This window comes from Scyliorhinus torazame, chromosome 7, assembly GCF_047496885.1.
Source record: "Scyliorhinus torazame isolate Kashiwa2021f chromosome 7, sScyTor2.1, whole genome shotgun sequence".
Classification (NCBI taxonomy): Eukaryota; Metazoa; Chordata; class Chondrichthyes; order Carcharhiniformes; family Scyliorhinidae; genus Scyliorhinus; species Scyliorhinus torazame.
The window spans coordinates 126292852-126310976 of NC_092713.1; the positions used below are offsets into that span (position 1 = coordinate 126292852).

The 18125-nt window shown below is 44.3% G+C and overlaps 1 protein-coding gene across 3 annotated transcripts in view; it reads right to left on the reverse strand.

The window, feature by feature from the left end:
• Positions 1 to 383: 383 nt before the first annotated feature.
• The window catches only part of crb1 (crumbs cell polarity complex component 1), a 258755-nt gene continuing 241013 nt past the window's right edge, over positions 384 to 18125 (reverse strand). Inside the window, exons 12-13 of one of the 3 annotated variants that reach the window (XM_072511474.1) lie at positions 3254 to 3306; positions 2146 to 2305 (exon numbers count right to left, since the gene is read on the reverse strand). In XM_072511474.1, coding sequence (XP_072367575.1) covers positions 3295 to 3306 — 12 coding nt within the window. In that variant the 3' untranslated portion in view covers positions 2146 to 2305; positions 3254 to 3294. Of the gene's footprint in view, positions 2306 to 3253; positions 3307 to 18125 lie in introns of all 3 variants that reach the window. The other 2 variants (XM_072511473.1, XM_072511472.1) reach the window with 2 other exon arrangements.

Genomic DNA, 18125 nt, shown 5'->3' on the forward strand with positions numbered 1-18125 from the left:
CGATGTAGCCTCATGTAACTGTATTTTTTCACTGCGTGCTGGTGTATGTGCTAAATGAGCCAATGTTGTATATATTTGGCCAAGGGAAGAGATGGGACTTTCACTTGCAATGATGGTTCTTTGGGGCTTGGATGTGTATGCAGGGTTTGTGTGCTAAAGGGGATTTCTTGGTTTTCTTGGGACCGGGCAAGGGGGAAAGAGACCCGGACGGGGGCCTCCACACTGGCCGATTTAAGACAGCCAGTGAACGGGAGTGAGGTGGGGGGAGGGGCTGCGGCCATCGGAGCCTGGCAGAACAGGTTCCGATGAGTCTAGCCGGGGTGGAAAGTTGGGGGGAAAGAACCGAGGTTGGGGGGAGGAGTTTTCTAAGAGGATGTGGAGGGGGGGGGGGGGGAGGGGGTTACGGTACTCTTTCAGGGTTTGGATGGCATTGAATGTTGGGTGGTGGGGGGTGACTCTGTAGGTCAATGGTGACCATAGGCAATTCCTGATTCCTTTTTCTTTTTTTTTATCCTTTGTTTTTCCCACCGTGGGAGAGCTTGTTTTATTTGATGCTTATATTGTCAGGTGGGGCGTTGTTTGCGGTGGTGGGACGATGGGATCGTTGTTGTTGATGAGGGGATTGACTTTGTATTTGTTACCGTTTACTGCTTGTTGATGGAGTGTAAATTCTGAAGAAACTGTGAAAATGGAGAATAGAAATATTTTACCAAAAAAAATGCTGGGATTGGGTAGAGGGTTGCGTCAGTCGGGGTCAATGGGCTGGGACCTCCAATGATCCCATAGTGCACGGCAGGGGTGCGGGGAGGAGGAGGAGGAGAAAGAGTATAACAGGTCTCTTCCGATCCAGAGACTGGAAAATGTGAACCTTTGAAATTTCGCAATTCTTTACTTTGGTTTGGGTGATTTTGGGTGAATTGCATTGAAAACAAAACCCCTCAGCCTCGCAGAGCCTCCAGGCCACTATCACCGAATTAAGGCTAAGAGCGACTGGCACCATTCCTATGTTTTATAAATCTTTTGTTCTATTCTCTTATGTCACAAACAGGAGTTCAAAGCTCCATTTCCAAAGATTTTTTAAATGGATAAATCCTCCCTAAATAAAGAGTTTTTTTCCCTGTGGGCAATTTATCTTTTCTGAAACATCCAAGCTAGGACAATCTAGATCATTCCATTTTAATAGTTATCTTCTTTCTCTGTTTGTGTGTATTCAAGCACAGTGGGATAAACAGCGACTTTTAATGCAGAACAAGGCCAGTAGCGTGGGTTCAATTCCCGTACCAGCCTCCCCGAACAGGCGCCGGAATGTGACGACTAGGGGCTTTTCACAGTAACTTAATTGAAGACTACTTGTGACAATAAGCGATTATTATTATTTACAATGTCAGTCACACATTTTCATTGTGAACCATTTGGCAGTTATGTGGAAAGGGAGAATTAAACTGGAACAATGTTTAATGGTAGGTAGGAGTGTTCAAGCAAGGACTTGGCAAGTCAGTTGGATTAAACTGCACTTATAGGAACTTTGAATCACAGTTAAAGCATTCTTCCTGGCAACGCTGAATTGGATGGCACCTTCAGCCTGTACATACAGCAATGATATATTGGAAACAATTTATCAAGCTCCACGTTTATTCAGATTAGCCTCTCTACTTGCGGTGGGTGCACCATGTTCCACATCTCGACCCGCGAGCCTTCTTTCTCCTGTCGACTAGGGCTGTACGCCCCGTGCGTTGCTCTTTTATTCAGGGTCACAATGGTGGCAGTAAGAACTAGGAAGAAAATTAACAACAAAGCCACCGTGACCAATACAACATACAGCAGAATCTCTGAGGTCCAGGCTTCCGCATCCTGCGGAAAAGAGTCAAAGAAAGGTTAAACGGTTTAAGGACAATCCTGTAGGGTGAGCTTTGAAACTGCCGTGGTTTCAGGAAAACACACACACTTTTTGCTGGACAGCTCTGCAACATTTCTCCTTTTCCTAACTCATTGAGTAGCACAGGGAATACCTGGGATCTGTGGACTTCTCCTACTCCTTCCACCATAAAACCTCAAGTCTTGTGCATCACATAGCCTGAACATATCAGATAAGGCGCTCTTCTGGCGGTAGTTTAAGCGTATTGTTCATCTCCATCCGAGATCCCGTCTGCTCCTGGTTGCTCGGGCTGTAGTTGCCTTCAGTCTGACGTTTCTCGCGCAGTTTTACAATGAGAAAAGTCAGAATGATAGCTAGAACGATCACCCCACCAATGACACATGGAGCCACAATGGCTGCTATGTTTACTTTGTTAGGTGGCGGAGTTGTCTGCAAAAATAATTCACATTTTTATTATTAGAAAGCTTCCCTCAAATGGGTCATGCTTCAATCTAACCAGTGCATGTGACTCAAAAGCGCTACTTAGTTTATCCTGACATCGTGAATTGTGATCTGAAATGCACTGCCCGAAAGCAGATATCTTTCAAAATGGAATTGAATAAATGCTCAAAAAGAGAAGAAAATGCAGGGCCAGAGGGAAAGAGCAAGGGAACTAATTGGACAGCTCTTTGTCAGTACAGCTACAATGGGCCGAATAGCCAGTTTCTGTGCGATATGATTCTATGACTACAGTGGCACCATGTCATCTATTCCCATTACCCTCACTTACATGTGTGGTCCTTTAAACCAAACCAATGGAGTCCACTATTTTATCACCAAAACTAATGGATTATTGCAACTCCGACTTTTACATTTACATTGCACTAGCGTCACTTCCCTTATCTGACCCAGGCCTCTGTGGTTATGTAACACTTTCACACAATGGACTAGTTCTAGATTAAAGCCGAATGTAATATTTCATGCATAATGAATTATCAGATTTTGTATTAAATTTAATACTTATTATGAAAACTATGGCCTTCCATATCAAAAACATTTCCACAACAAAAGCACGAAAGGTTTTGAAACTGCAGTTGGGTTCGCTCAAGTGGCACTTCCGCGTGGATGCATTACCAGGATAATGCATATAATTGCACTAATTTGTCTTCATTTTAATTGAAAAGGAATCTTAATAGCTGCAGCGTTGATCATGGTATTAATCTAACAGTGTCCTGTTAGTGATAATTGGAAGATCAATTGAGATTTCAAAGATAAACGTGTATGGTCTTACAGAAGCAGTTTTTTATTAAATCCTTTGTGAATTGTACCTTAGAAGCTGAGTGAGATTGAAACCATAGTCTATTTTAACATTAGGTCAAGTTAAATCTATTAACTTACAGATGGTGTGCTATCAGCATTTGTTGATTGTGTAGAATCTGTTATATTCTCCGCTGTAAAGGAACCAACACTAACATGAAGACGGTACTATAATGTTGAAAATGTGGAACTTGTTAAAAATCTATCAAATACTAAGCAGAAATGACCAATTATTCTGTCAAAATGACTGCAGCTTGTGTATGTGTAATGTATTTTCATTGCAGTTTTTTATTTCAAGGTGACGGATTGGCCAGTTAATAACTCAAAATGCTTGAGTCAGCGAACAGCTGTTAAACCTGTTAAACAAATTTTGCTAATGTTGCAGATAGCTGTATTTTCAATGGAAGTGTCTGAATCAGTAAGACAACCCGACTGAACCCTGTCTTCCGTTCAAAGTTGCCCTCTATGCATTTGTACCAAACACAGAGCTCTCTTCATTGATAACCGGCTGCTGGTGAGATTCCAATAAAGAAATAAGGTCTGCCGACTTTTCACCAATATTAGAAACCTGAATGTGGTCTCGTGGGCTAAGTGGTAACTTTTCAAACATGGGACCCAAATCTCCCAGTCCGTGTCCATGCTGAGCGCATTGATGCTGCACTGAAGATTTCTATGCTTTTTTCAGCCGTAACGTCCGATCCCAGCTGAAGCATCGAAGGAGCAGTGCAGCCTCACTGGGGAAGGTGGTCGGTTGTCAGAAGAGACAGAAGAACACAGGACACCCCCCCCCCCTTTTCAAAGTAGCAACCCATTTCAGACAAGTTTTTAAAGGACTGTGTGTTTCAGTAATAATTTTTAAAATAATCTTTATTGTCACAAGTAGGCTTACATTAACACTGCAATACGGCGCCTGTTCGGGTAAACTAAGGGAGAATTCAGAATGTCCAATTTACCTAACAGCACGTCTTTCGGGACTTGTGGGAGGAAACCGGAACATGGGAAAAAACCCACGCAGACACAGGGAGAACGTGCAGATTCCGCACAGACAGTGACCCAAGCCGGGAATCGAACCTGGGACGATGCTGGAGCTGTGAAGCAACAGCGCTACCTACTGTGCTACCATGCTGCCCATAAGTGAGTGAGTTAGTGAGTGATGAGAAAGTGAGTGAATGCATGGGTAGATAATGGATGAGTGGGTGCGGTTAGCGAGCTGGGTAGGCAGGTGAGCTGAGGAGCTGGATGTTATGTAGCTGGATAGGTGGGTGAATGAGTAGGTAGTTGGTTGGGGGATAGTCCGGTGGTCAGAGTGGGGTAGTTGGATCAGCTCGAGGGGGCGGGTGTAGTCAGGCGGTCAAGGGGACACTAAGGTATGGGAGGCCAGTCAGGTAGCTGGGTATAAGAGACCAGTCGGCTGGTCAGGGGGTAATTGGATAGGGGGGTGACAAGGGGGCTAGTTGTGTGGTTCGTGTGTAGGCAGGTCAGCTTGGCAGGGGAGGGGGGTATGCAGTCGGCTCGTCAGGGGATTCGTTGGCTCAACTTGAAAGGGTGATTTGAAGGGTTAGTTGTAGAGCCCAATTGAATTATACTAGCTAACCGCAAAGTTAGATTAAATATCAAATCATGAACATTTCCTGAGTAAGTAAATATGCAACTAAATCCCGCACATCTAGTTCAAGTCTCTGCCTTGAACTCAGTGTCAGAGACCTTTGTGGAGGGCCTTGGTCAGCAGAAATCCGCCCATCTGAGGTTTAGACTTCCCAGTCAATTTTCAAGTCAGTTGAGGTAGGACTTCCATGGGGTCCTGATGCACATCTCTCAGCGCAAGTCCCACCTCTCAGCGCAAGTCCCGCCTCTGAACGCAAGTCCCACACTCAACGCAAGTCCCATATCTGACAATCTGAAGACAGGAAGGTTTGGGTCATGGTTTATCATGCTGGCCTGACATCACTCACAGGACAACCATAGCCAATGATAAAGTCAATAGATGTGAACATTGCGCCAGTTAGTCTAACAGCTGTGACAAAAAGTTGAATTGGTGCTATTCTTGTCATTGTGAGAGCACAAGCAGAACTGGCATACAGTTAGGATATAACTGCTCTCAGACATCAGAGATTGAGATGCAGAACAAAGATCTATGTCTATATAAAGTAAAGTAACCAATACTTATTAGCATATTAATGATACCTTTAATGCAAAACAGTTGATTGTAGACATAGCTTAAACTTGGAAGTTAATCAGATCAATGCCACGATCTAATCCTGAATCACGATCTACAGAAACCAGCTACCACCTTTCTAAACCCGTCAAGAAATATAATTTTTGCATTCAAAAAAACTGGCAAACTTGTTCAGTTTGTTTGATTGAAAACACACGATGCAAGAATGACAGAATATGTCATTGTATTAGGTACACACAACAACAGTAACAGAATGATACATGGTTTTTTTGGCTTGTCTTTTCCAATAAAAAAGAGGGAAAGCTTTCCAAACATTCTTTCCTTTTAAAGACAGCGTACCTTAAAATTAATTGCATCCCACTGCAGACAGACCTGTAGGCCCTCTCTGCCTGCCTGAGTGCAGGTGCAGCCAAAGTCTGCCCTGTAGAGGGATCTTCATCCCTGCCCCCTACTCTCCCACCGTGGTGGCCTGCCTTTTTCTGTTTTTTTAATTTAAAGATTTTAAAGTTGGTGGGAGGGCAATTCCACGTTAAAGTGCCCTTTTAGTTATTTACCCTCTAATGCAGGCTTCTGTTCTTCTCAAACTGAAAGCCCTCTGATTGGTTATCCAGCTTTGAGAATCTGCCTGCTGCCCTTAATTGGACAGGGAACCTGTCTGCTTTTAAATATGGTGGGGGGAAGGGCACTGCCTCCGTGAGGATCACAATGGGTGAGTGTTTCCTCCTGGGCTGGGTTCAGGAGCCAGAAACAGTCCTAGCTCCTGTTTCCGCATTGGCCCCACAACCCAGAGGAAAAATTCAGCCTGGGGGGTGTCTGTCAGAATACCAATTAGACAACGTACTACCCTAATAATCAATGGAAATTAAATCCTCCTTGCAAATATTTTAGGTCTGCACGGTAATTTTCTTTTTTAAGCATATATCACCAAAGTGGCTACAGATTGTGTAAATCCAGGTTAAGTGGGACAAATAAATTGTGAAGATTTTATTTCCTGAAATGTTCTTGATTTGTTTAATCATAAAGGAATTTCATTTAATTATTTTGCCTGTTTCCACATATTGCTTGGGTGGATGTCGCACCACATTGAGATGAATGAATGATTAATTTCCTTTAAACTTGCAGTGAATTCTCCCACTTGGCACTCCTTTTTCCTAGTCTTGCTTTGATTTGATATGTTGTTAATGTTTTAAATCTCTGTTGAGGGGAGACCTGATAGAGGTCTACAAAATTATGAGGGACATAGACAGAGTGGATAGTCAGAGGCTTTTCCCTAGGGTAGAGGGGTCAATTACTAGGGGGCATAGGTTTAAGGTGAGAGGGGCAAGGTTTAGAGTAGATGTACGAGGCAAGTTTTTTACGCAGAGGGTAGTGGGTGCCTGGAACTCGCTACTGGAGGAGATGGTGGAAGCAGGGACGATAGTGACATTTAAGGGGCATCTTGACAAATACATGAATAGGATGGGAATAGAGGGATACGGACCCAGGAAGTGTAGAAGATTGTAGTTTAGTCGGGCAGCATGGTCGGCACGGGCTTGGAGGGCCGAAGGGCCTGTTCCTGTGCTGTACATTTCTTTGTTCTTTGTTATAACTTACTCAAGGGCCTTTTTCATGCATTTTTACTTGTGATGAGTAAATCTTTTCCATTGAGTGACCAATCTCCCTCATGTCAATGGGAGATAGTAAATAACACAGATCCGTGTCTTTCTGTTTCCTGAAAGCTTCAATGGGTGCATAGAGGTGCCTCAGAATAGTGTTGGTGTTTTATGAAGAAAATATATTAGAAACTGATGGCTATACCGCTTGTGAGTTTTGTTGTTGCAAGTGAGTGACTTACTTTCAATAAACCATCAGTTCCCAATGTGTTGATATCCGTATAATAATCTAGCATTATTTCATGTATTTTAATTCTTCGGCCCGTCATTTAGTATTTTCACTACATTGTTTTAATAATTGTTGATGCATTTAATAAACATGGCAGTTTTAAAGATGATTTTGTCATCCATTATATTTAAAAAGGTAGGCTATTCAAAAGTGTGGTTTAGCAAAGTAAGAATAGCTTAGCTATGGAAAACATTGATATGTTTTTTTAAGCTTGTAAGAAGAAGCAAAACAGTAATGTCCAACATGAATGGTGTAATCCACCTATGATTTGGAATAGTACACATGAAAGTCATACCTAGTTCTAGCTCAACAATGCTGAGCTCAAAGGCTGGCTTGTTAGAGTCTGCAGCATAGGATAATTGGAGTGAGGTGTTAGACATCCCGCTAAGTGCTATTGATGGGGGGGGGGGGGGGGCGTCCATTTAATCATGATGACTGGTAATTATAAATGATATATTCCTTCCTGGGAGCCATGGCAGGGAAAGTTCTACAAAAATGGGGAGAAAAACGCCCAGAAAATCAGAAGTACTGCTGAAATTATGCCCAGAGTGAAAAAAGATTAGATATTGTGACTTGAAAGTGGGGTAGAAGGGAGGGTTTCAGGTGCAGAGGGCACAAAGCCAAGTTCTGGAGCAAGGGAAGCCTGTTCAAAGGGGTATGAGACTGGTATTGATGTCATTGCAGCAAGAGTCCATTGGGAGTGAGAAGGAGGACTGTGATGGGGAGGACATGGTGGTTAACAGGCCAAAGAATAATGAGTCACTGTGAATGCTGCAACTCGAAACAGATTTTGTGGAACAGGTGAGAAGATGAGTACATAGTGATACGAGAAGATTATAAAGGAAATTATTACAGGGGGAAGTACAGAATTACTAGGCTACATGGAAATGAATTTGCAAAAACACAAACTCCAGAGAGATAGAAAAGGTAAGTTGATGGGAGGTGTGTGTTTTTTTATATATGAGAAAGAAGACAATAATTAATAGAGATGGATAAATCTTGACTGGGTTCAATTAAAGTTAAATGACTGTGGATTGATGCAAGTGTCATAAAATAAAAAATATTAACTCATAGCATAATCCATCATACCAAGTAGAAATACTAGACTGGGAACTTAATATTCAGATATGAGGAGTGTCCATGCGCAAATGTAAATGTTTAATATTTGAATTCTAACAAGTATCGATAATGAGTATGAAATTATATTCCTGTATGTCTTAAATGATACGGAATCAGATGTTTATGGCTGAAATTATACTTGATTTAAGAGCGTGAGCTTTTTAGAAACAGCAGTGTTGTGCATAGAGTGAAGTTTGCAATTGACTAGAGAAAGATGAGAGTATATCTGAGAGTCTCCAGTTTAAGGAGTGCATTTTGACAGGTGAGGAAAGAACTATAACCACACACGTGGAGGTACACAGAGGATAAATATGTACAAAATACATTGCAGAGACGACAAAACAATAATATCCAAATGGGAAATTGAAGTGAAGCAACTAGTTTGGCATAAATTAGGAAGTGATGGGAAAAATGAACCTTTTCTCAAGCATAATTCCACAAGTGGATTAGAGTGTAGCGATTGGAAGGGGCGAGGATAAACAAAAGTATGATAAATCAATTGGTATGACCACAAGTTCATTAAAGGAGCAAAGGATGGGAGGTAAATGGACAAGTTAGATTTTATTACTTGACTTGGGTGGCATTGGGAGAGCATTGCCAGTCTCAGGGTGATAATACAGGCAGATTCCACAGAGAGGTGCACAGATATTTTTGTGAATGATGCAATGGTATTTCTTTCAACATTGGTTCTGGCCAATATCTCTTCTGATCCTGTATGTTCCTATATTTCTATGTTTTCTGGGCACATTTGGTGGCTACATCTTGTAACTGGAATGAGCAGACCTTCTGATGGCTCCTATAGTGTAGAAGCAACCAGTAAATGCAAATCATTGCCCTAGTGACATATTCATGTGACAATTGTCTTTCAAATTCGATTTGACATAGTTAGACCATTAATTTTTTCACGAGTGTGTGCAAACAATGCTGCAACACCCATAATTAAATCAATTCTGGATTAGTTAATTCTTTAACTACATTGTTCTATCTGCAGACACATTTGGTGCAGCACCAAATAATATTCTTAACAGATGTAAGACCCAGTATAATTTTAGTTCTTGCGTGTCTTACAATGTTCTGACAGCTGTGATGCAGTCAGCTCTCTACACTCCACTGCCACAGCAATTAATTTCAACAGCTTTATAGGAAAAAGGGTGCATGCACATATCTGACATGTTTTTAAATATATCCAAATCATTATTTTCCCATAGCAATTTCCACTTACAATTATTATGGTACTTCACATTTTCTCTTATTCATCCCGGTTTTATTCTTATAGTTTTTACATTTTCTTTTGAACAACATTGGCATGTTAAATATAAAATCAATACTTTTTTGCCTCAGTAATTAACTGATAAGTTTATGATTTAGTGCAAGTCTCCCTTCAGAAAATGACAGTAATTTAATTTGAACAATGAAGATAACACTGACTGTTCCCTCTTGCAAATGTCGACCAGTAAAACTACTGATCTTCCTATTTTTCTGCTCTTCTTTAATTTTAATCTCCTTGACTATTACATTTTGCACCAATATAACCGCATCCATTTACAGTAAATGCATCACCTCAGTCCAACCTTGAAGCATACAAAACACTTCCGTCATAAAAACAAACCGTCCTTGTTCCAAACCTTGTGTCATTGTATATTTAGATTTGTGAGATTTCACGTATCATTATCCATTCTAAAAATAGCAAAAACATTAGATGTGGGCTAGCTTTATCCAGCACATTCCGAAAAGATACACTTCTACTTCTGACCCTTTCTTATAGTTTTAGCATGCATATGGTTTACCTTGTGCGAACAAAGATCCTCCTTTTAGTGAAAGTACTGTAATCCATAGCCGGCATAAGCTGATGAGCGGTCGTTTTTCCATTCTAACAGTGCATTGCTGTACAACTTGAAAAGCAACTCCAAAATTTCAAGTAATATCCTTGAAGAGATCGGCCCTGGGAACTTAACAGCCTTTAACCATGCACCTCTCAGTACTGCACAATTAGTTGCCTGTACTTGGGGCTAATGTAAAAAGCTGCTTCACCTTGGAACTCCATGATACTAGGTATCTCTTTTCTAACTAACTATCCTGGATGCCTTTGCTGTTAATACACAAATTTTAAAAAGCGTGAGATAAGTTGCAAGGAGATCCACCTTCTCTGCAGTTAGCTTGATTTCCTGTTTCACTGGTCGTTTCTGTCTGTAGCTTTGAAAAAACTAGCAATTTCTATAAGGCGCTGTGCGATACCTGGCTCGAGTGTCAGGTTACAGCCGCACCTGAACCCTGCAGCTAATACCTTAACCTGTGGTGTGCTCTACTGTTAGGCCCCCATTGCTGTCTTTGGCTGGCCTTAAAATGTTGTTTTAATTTTTTAATAAAAAATATCAACTTGCGTTTTTCCCCCAGAATAGCAGTGTTGTTGTATATTAAAAATACTCTCTGTATATATATATTATTGAGTTATATGTGTCAAAGTGACAATAAACGGATTCTAAACAAAAGCTCATTGCTCTGCCGTCAGTGGCTTTTTCAAGCCATACGTTATGGTACCCTGGGATGGAATTTGTAGCTCTGTAATTCCATAAAGGTGTTGCTAAATATACAAATTGTTATAAATAGATAAACCCATCTGAAAGCACGATCAGCAGCTCCCACAAAGCAGGAGCAATGAAAGAATAATGAATAAGAGGTGATCAAATAGGTTTTGGAATTCCAGCTATTTTCCCCACGTTTGTCCAGCTATATTAGAGAAAACCAAATATGTTCTTAATTCATCATTTGTGTGAATGCCAGTGCTATTCATCCACAATTTCTATATGCTGAAATCTCAATTTTTAAAATTTTAATATTGACAAATTTAGCAACTAACAATCTTGCTGCCAATCACACAATTTCCCAGGGCATTTTTAATCTATTTTTCCACAAACTGGTTCAGATCCACTGTGACATAATTTGTTATTTCAATGGTGGTAAAATAGAAAATTGATGAAACATTGTAAACATTTTAACATTTTGAGTACAGATAATTGACACGACTTTAACTTTGTTCAAGTGAATTGTTTTGAATGGGTTAAAATTGGGCGCAATATTTGTTGAAATTAATATATACACACTTTATATGTGTATATATATATTCGCTTTTCCCATGTACGTTTTAGTACCATTTTTCATGCTGCCCATATTTGCACACACACATTAAAGAGGGTCCCAAACTAATAGCCTCTGACCTTGTCACAGTAAATATACGGCTGGTCCAATTTAATTTCTGATCAATGGTAAACCCTAGCAAGTTGATAGCTTGCACCAAGTCAAATGGAACACTGTGGTTGCACGATAGGTCAGCCCATGAAGGCAGAAAGGAAACTGAATTGAGGCTGTGGTGTAGAGTGTTAGTTGGGAGCTGAGCAGAAGGGCCAATGTTAATTCAGATACATTTCTAGCTAATCTAGATTTCTTGAGGTATGGTTTTCTCGGTTGTGACAATGCAAATAGGGAAGCAAAGCCTATGTGTGTAATATGCAGGGAAGTACTGGCAAATGAGAGAAGTTTCTGAATTTGAAACAGGAGATTTGTGTGAAAAATTCCTTTGAGGTTGAGACCCAGAGTCAGTTATTAACTTAGAGCTGATTCAAAATTAAAAGAATGCGCTGCTGCAGCTTACCTGTGATGCCACATTAAAAAACTGCCAAAGGCCCACAAGGCTGAGAGCATTCTGGTGGCATCTCCCAGGAATATTCAGCGCTGAGTAAAACATGCATTTTGTTGCAATTGCCGTTCATGGTGACCTATATGTGTGTGATTCGATTTCCCGTTTTCATAAAGATGAAGGCACCACAAAGAAATTGGCTGACGTCTGCACCTGATATTCGCATTGCCTTCTGCTCCTTATCTCAAACAATGACGAATCAGACTACAGGAGGGAGATAAATCACTTGGTTGCATGGTGCACCGAAAACAACCTCTCCCTAAATGTCAGAAAGACCAAGGAACTGATCATCAACTTCAGGAAGGGTAATGCGACACACACACTCATCTGCATCAATGGCTCCAAAGTGGAGATGGTCGATAGCTTTAAGTTCCTGGGGGCCACCATCCCCATCAGTCCGTCCTGGTCCACTCATGTTGATGCAACAGTCAAGAAAGCCCAACAACGTCTCTACTTCCTACGGAAGCTAAAGAAATTTGGCATGTCTGCATCGACTCTCACAAACTTCTACAGATGTGCGATAGGGAGCATCCTATCCGGCTGCATCACAGCCTGGTATAGCAACTGCTCGGTCCAAGATCTCAAGAAACTGCAGGGTGTGGTGAACTCAGCCCAATGTATCACACAAGCTTGCCACCCCCACATTGATTCAGTATACACTCCCGCTGCCTCAGGAAGGCAGGCAGCATTATCAGAGACCCCTCCCACCCAGACATTGCCTTCTTCCAGACCCTTCCATCAGGCAGAAGGTACAGAAGTCTGAAGACCCGCACACCCAGACATAGGAACAGCTTCGTCCCCACAGCTACAAGACTCCTCAATGACTCTCCCACGGACTGATCTGTTCCCTATAAGAGCACTATTCACGACGCCCTATGCTGCTCTTGCTCATGTATTTGCTTTGTTTGGCCCCTTATTCTGCACTGTAACCAATCACTGTTTTGTCAATGTACCATTTGTCAATGTTCTCTGTTGATTATTCTTTTGTCTACTATGTACGTATTGTGTACGTTCCTTCGGCCGCAGAAAAATACTTTTCACTGTACTTCGGTACATGTGACAATAAATCAAGTCAAATCAAATCCTTTGAACCAGATTCAAGTGAGATTGTGAGGACAAAGCAGGTTCCCTTTTCGCATTAAAAGGTAAGAGAACTTGGCGTGTGTCGTTAAAGTTGGTCGGTGTGTGTCTCGAAGGTCGGCCAGTGTGGGTCGTGAAGGTCAACCGGCCTGGGTCCTGAAGGTTGGTCAGTTGCCAAAAGTGGGTCTTGTGGAAAAATAGTTTGAAAAACAGTGGCGTAGAAAGCGGCCATTTGGCATCATGAACTGCATTGGATCTCCAAATGTGCCATTCATTTAGTGCCATTCTCCTGCTTCCCCTCGTAATCCTGCACGTTCTTCTTTTTCAGATAACAGTAATTTCATTTTGAATGCTTTGATTAAACCTGCCTCCATCACACTTTCAGGCACCGCACATAATTTTAAAACATCCATGAAGGGAAAGAACCTGAAATAAATTTGATTTCTAAAGTTCATAATTATTGCTGAAAAATTAATTTCCAATTTCTCATTGGTACAAGTTTCAAATTTTTGAAGTAATGGTTTTTTAAAAATGTGTTTATTATATTTCACTACTACCTTAATCACATTTGTATGTCCCAATCATTTATTTTGTTCTCTGTAAGATTAAAATAAAAAGTGAAGGATATTATTGCATGATACTTCCTGGTTTGCTTTTATTTTTAAAGATAAAGGGCTTTCAGGGACAACACACACTGTCATCTGAGTGAAGAGGTGCAAGCTCTTTTAACCCCAGGCCTATACATTGTCATGCTTCTGCCAACTGTTTAGAGGTTCCCCACTGCAGCACTATTCAGTGCATCTTCCCCACATCGAGGATGAGGCCTATGTGACTCTCTGGCAGTATTCTCTGTGAGAATGCTGCAATGTGATTGGCTGCTTGCCCTGCTTGATGACATCAACATTGCTGGATGCCTGGAGGGATCCCCTTCACTTGATACCAGATTCTTTTTAATTCTTTCATGGAATGTGGACTGCCAAGGCCAGCATTTGCACATCCCTAATTGTCCTTGCGAAGGCAGTGGTGAGCCATCTTCTTGAACTGCCGCAGCCCATTCTGTTGTGGCTTAATACAACTGAATGGCTTGCTAGGCCATTTCAGAGAGCAGTTAAGAGTCAACCACATTGCTGATTCAACCTGACATTGGGAAAAGGGAAATCCACAGAGGTCGCTCGATCTCTCTGGGCAGCTTTATTTGAAGCCAGAGGCTAACTCCATTGCTTCACCACTGATGGTGAAACCCAAGACAATGAAGAGTAACCTCATATCTATAACTTCCATTAGTCCACTGGGCAGATCCAAAACCACCTGACTTTACATGCTTTGCCAGTGAACCTGTTGTTATTCTGCACTCACAATCATTCACCTCTTTATTCTCCGAAGTATCTCCCCAAAAAACAATTGAACCATCGAATCATTCACAGTCCACTCACATCAACTACAATTTTCATTGTTGCTATTGGTAATTCTCTAATTCTCCTCAGAAAATCTGCCATTGTCTGCAGCACTTCTGGTGTTTGAACCTACATTATCCGCATCAATAGTCATCAGTAGCTACTTGTGTACATGTTGTAATACCAGGTATTGCGGTACCTGAGAGGTGGATGACCATTGCCTAGACCCAGGAGTCTACCATTGGCTGATGTACATAGCTCCGCCCCGAGAGGCAGAGTATAAGAACCAATGCCGTCCCAGCAGCCTTCACTTTCTGTATCGAAGCTGCTGGGGAACAGTTCTAGCAGATTAAAGCCTATTAGTTATGACTCACCTTGTCTCAAGAGTAATTGATTGTGCATCAATTTAATCTGCTACTACTTCAGTTGAAAGGATGGATCTCCATATCAAATCAGAGTGCCTTCAGCTCAGCCCCCATGCGGACAACTCTGCTGCTATCTTCAAACATTGGCTGGCGTGTTTTAAGAGCTACCTCGACACGGCCGCCGACACCCCCACGGAAAGACAAAATATGCACAATTCTACGCTCGCGGGTCAGCCCTGGGATCTATCCTCTGATCGAGGAGGCGGAGAATTACACTGCAGCTATCGAGCTGCTAGGAGGACATAATATCCGTCCTGTGAACCAGGTCTACGCCCGTCACCTGCTGGCAACTAGGGGGCAAAGCCCTGAAGAAACGCTGGAAGACTTCTATCGGGCACTGCTGGTGCTGGGCCGAAACTGTGGCTGCCCGCCAGTTTCGGGGAACGAGCACACGGAACTTTTGATCAGGGATGCTTTCGTGGCAAGTCTGACTTCCCCCGATATCCGCCGAAGGCTCCTAGAAATGGACACACTGGGACTTACTGAGGCATGGGCCCTGGCGGGGTCCATGGACGTTGCATATAACGCGCTGGCTTTTGCTCCCGGACGCGTGGTGCCCCCCCTGGGCTGCGTGGCACCCCGTTGCGGCAGCCCCCCAGACCTTCCCTCTAACCCTGCAATACCGAACCCCGCAAGTCTGCGCGGTGAGACGACCCGCTACCGCCGCCGGACAACGCTGTTTTTTCTGCGGGCAGGCGAATCATCCCCGCCCACGCTGCCCAGCCCGCACCGCCACCTGCGGTCTCCAGCGACTATCGGCAGCCTTTTTTTCAGGCCCCGGCTGTCCAATGCCCACCGCGACCCCCCTATCCTCAGGCCGCGTGCGACCCACGGGCACGGCCATTTTGCCCCTCGGCCACCACGCTGAACAGGTGGGCGCCGCCATTTTGTCCCTCGCCGCCGGATTCTTCTGCATCCCCGGACTCCATGTGCGACCCATGGCTGACGCCATCTTGGATGGGGCCTCAGGCCCCCAGCACAGCCGACTACACGCTGCCCAACCAGAACTCTCCTTTACTGCTGCTGGCCTCGGTGACTCTGGACCAGAGTCGGCCCCAGACGCTAGCGAAAGCTACTACGATGATCTCCATCAACGGCCACGTGATGTTGTGCTTGATCGAAAGCTTTGTTCACCCCGACACGGTAAGGCGCTGATCTCTTGTCACCCATCCCGTAAACCAAAGGATCTCCTTGGCCTCCGGGTCACACGCGGTGGAGATAAAGGGGTTCTGCCTAGCGAACCTCACTGTCCAAGGCAGGGAATTCCGCAATTTCCGCCTGTACGTTCTGCCGCACCTCTGCGCAGCCACCCTCCTTGGGCTGGATTTCCAGTGCCACCTGCAAATCATGACTTTTAAATTTGGCGGCCCTATACCTCCCCTTACTGTCTGCGGCCTCGCGACCCTTAAGGTCGACCCGCCTTCCCTGTTTGCGAATCTCACCCCGGATTGCAAACCCGTCGCCACCAGGAGCAGACGGTACAGTGCCCAGGACCGGACCTTTATCAGGTCGGAGGTCCAAAAACTGCTGAGGGAAGGGGTCAGCGAAGCGAGCAACAGACCCTGGAGGGCTCAAGTAGTGGTGGTAAAGACCAGGGAGAAACACACGATGGTCATTGACTATAGTCAGACCATCAACTGGTTTACGCAGCTGGACGCGTACCCTCTCCCCCGTATAGCCGACCTGGTAAACAGGATTGCGCAATACAAGGTTTTCTCCACGGTGGATCGCAAGTCTGCCTACCACCAGCTACCCCTCCGTAATGGTGACCGCCAGTACACTGCCTTCGAAGCAGATGGGTGGCTCTATCAGTTTTTAAGGGTTCCCTTCGGGGTCACGAATGGGGTCTCGGTCTTCCAGCGAGAGATGGACCGAATGGTTGGCCAGTACGGCTTACGCGCAACATTCCCGTATCTTGATAACGTCACCATCTGCGGCCATGACCAGCAGGACCACGACACCAATCTCCGAAATTTTCTCCAGACCGCAAACATCCTTAATCTGACTTACAATAAGGATGAATGCGTGTTTAGCACCGACAGGCTAGCCATTCTAGGCTACGTAGTGCGAAGTGGAGTCATAGGCCCCGACCCTGAACGCATGCGCCCCCTCATGGAATTCCCCCTCCCTCACTCCCCCAAGGCCCTAAAGCGCTGCCTCGGCTTCTTCAGCTATTATGCACAGTGGGTCCCCAATTACACAGACGAGGCTCGACCCCTGATCCAGTCCACAACCTTCCCGCTGTCGACGGAGGCCCACCAGGCCTTCTGCCGCATCAAAGCAGACATTGCAAAAGCCACGATGCGCGCCATCGACGAGTCCCTCCCATTCCAGGTAGAGAGCGATGCGTCCGACGTAGCTCTGGCGGCCACCCTCAACCAAGCGGGCAGGCCCGTGGCTTTCTTCTCCCGCTCCCTCCATGCTTCCGAAGGAGGCCCAGGCCATAGTAGAAGCTGTGCGACACTGGAGGCATTACCTGGCCGGCAGGAGATTCACTCTCCTCACGGACCAACGGTCGGTTGCTTTCATGTTCGATAATGCACAGCAGGGCAAGATTAAGAACGACAAGATCTTGCGGTGGAGGATAGAACTCTCCACCTACAATTACGAGATCTTGTACCATCCCGGGGAGCTGAACGAGCCTCCTGATGCCCTGTCCTGCAGCAATTGTGCCACGACACAAGAGGACCGCCTCCGATCCCTCCATGAGGACCTCTGCCACCCGGGGGTCACTCGTTTCTTTCATTTTATCAAGACCCGCAACCTGCCCTACTCCATAGAGGAGGTCAGGACCGTCACCAGGGACTGCCAAATATGCGCGGAGTGCAAGCCACACTTCTACCGGCCAGAGCGGGCGCACCTGATAAAGACTTCCCGTCCCTTTGAATGCCTCAGCATGGATTTCAAAGGCCCCCTTCCCCTCCACCGACCGCAACACGTACTTCCTGAACATGATTGACGAGTACTCCCGGTTCCCATTCGCCATCCCCTGCCCGGACATGACCACAACCACCGTCATCAAGGCCCTCCAGGGTATCTTTACACTGTTCGGTTTCCCCGCATACATTCACAGTGATAGGGGGTCCTCCTTTATGAGTGACGAACTGCGTCAATTCCTGCTCAGCAAAGGCATCGCCTCCAACAGGACGACCAGAAAGAACCCCCGGGGAAACGGGCAGGTTGA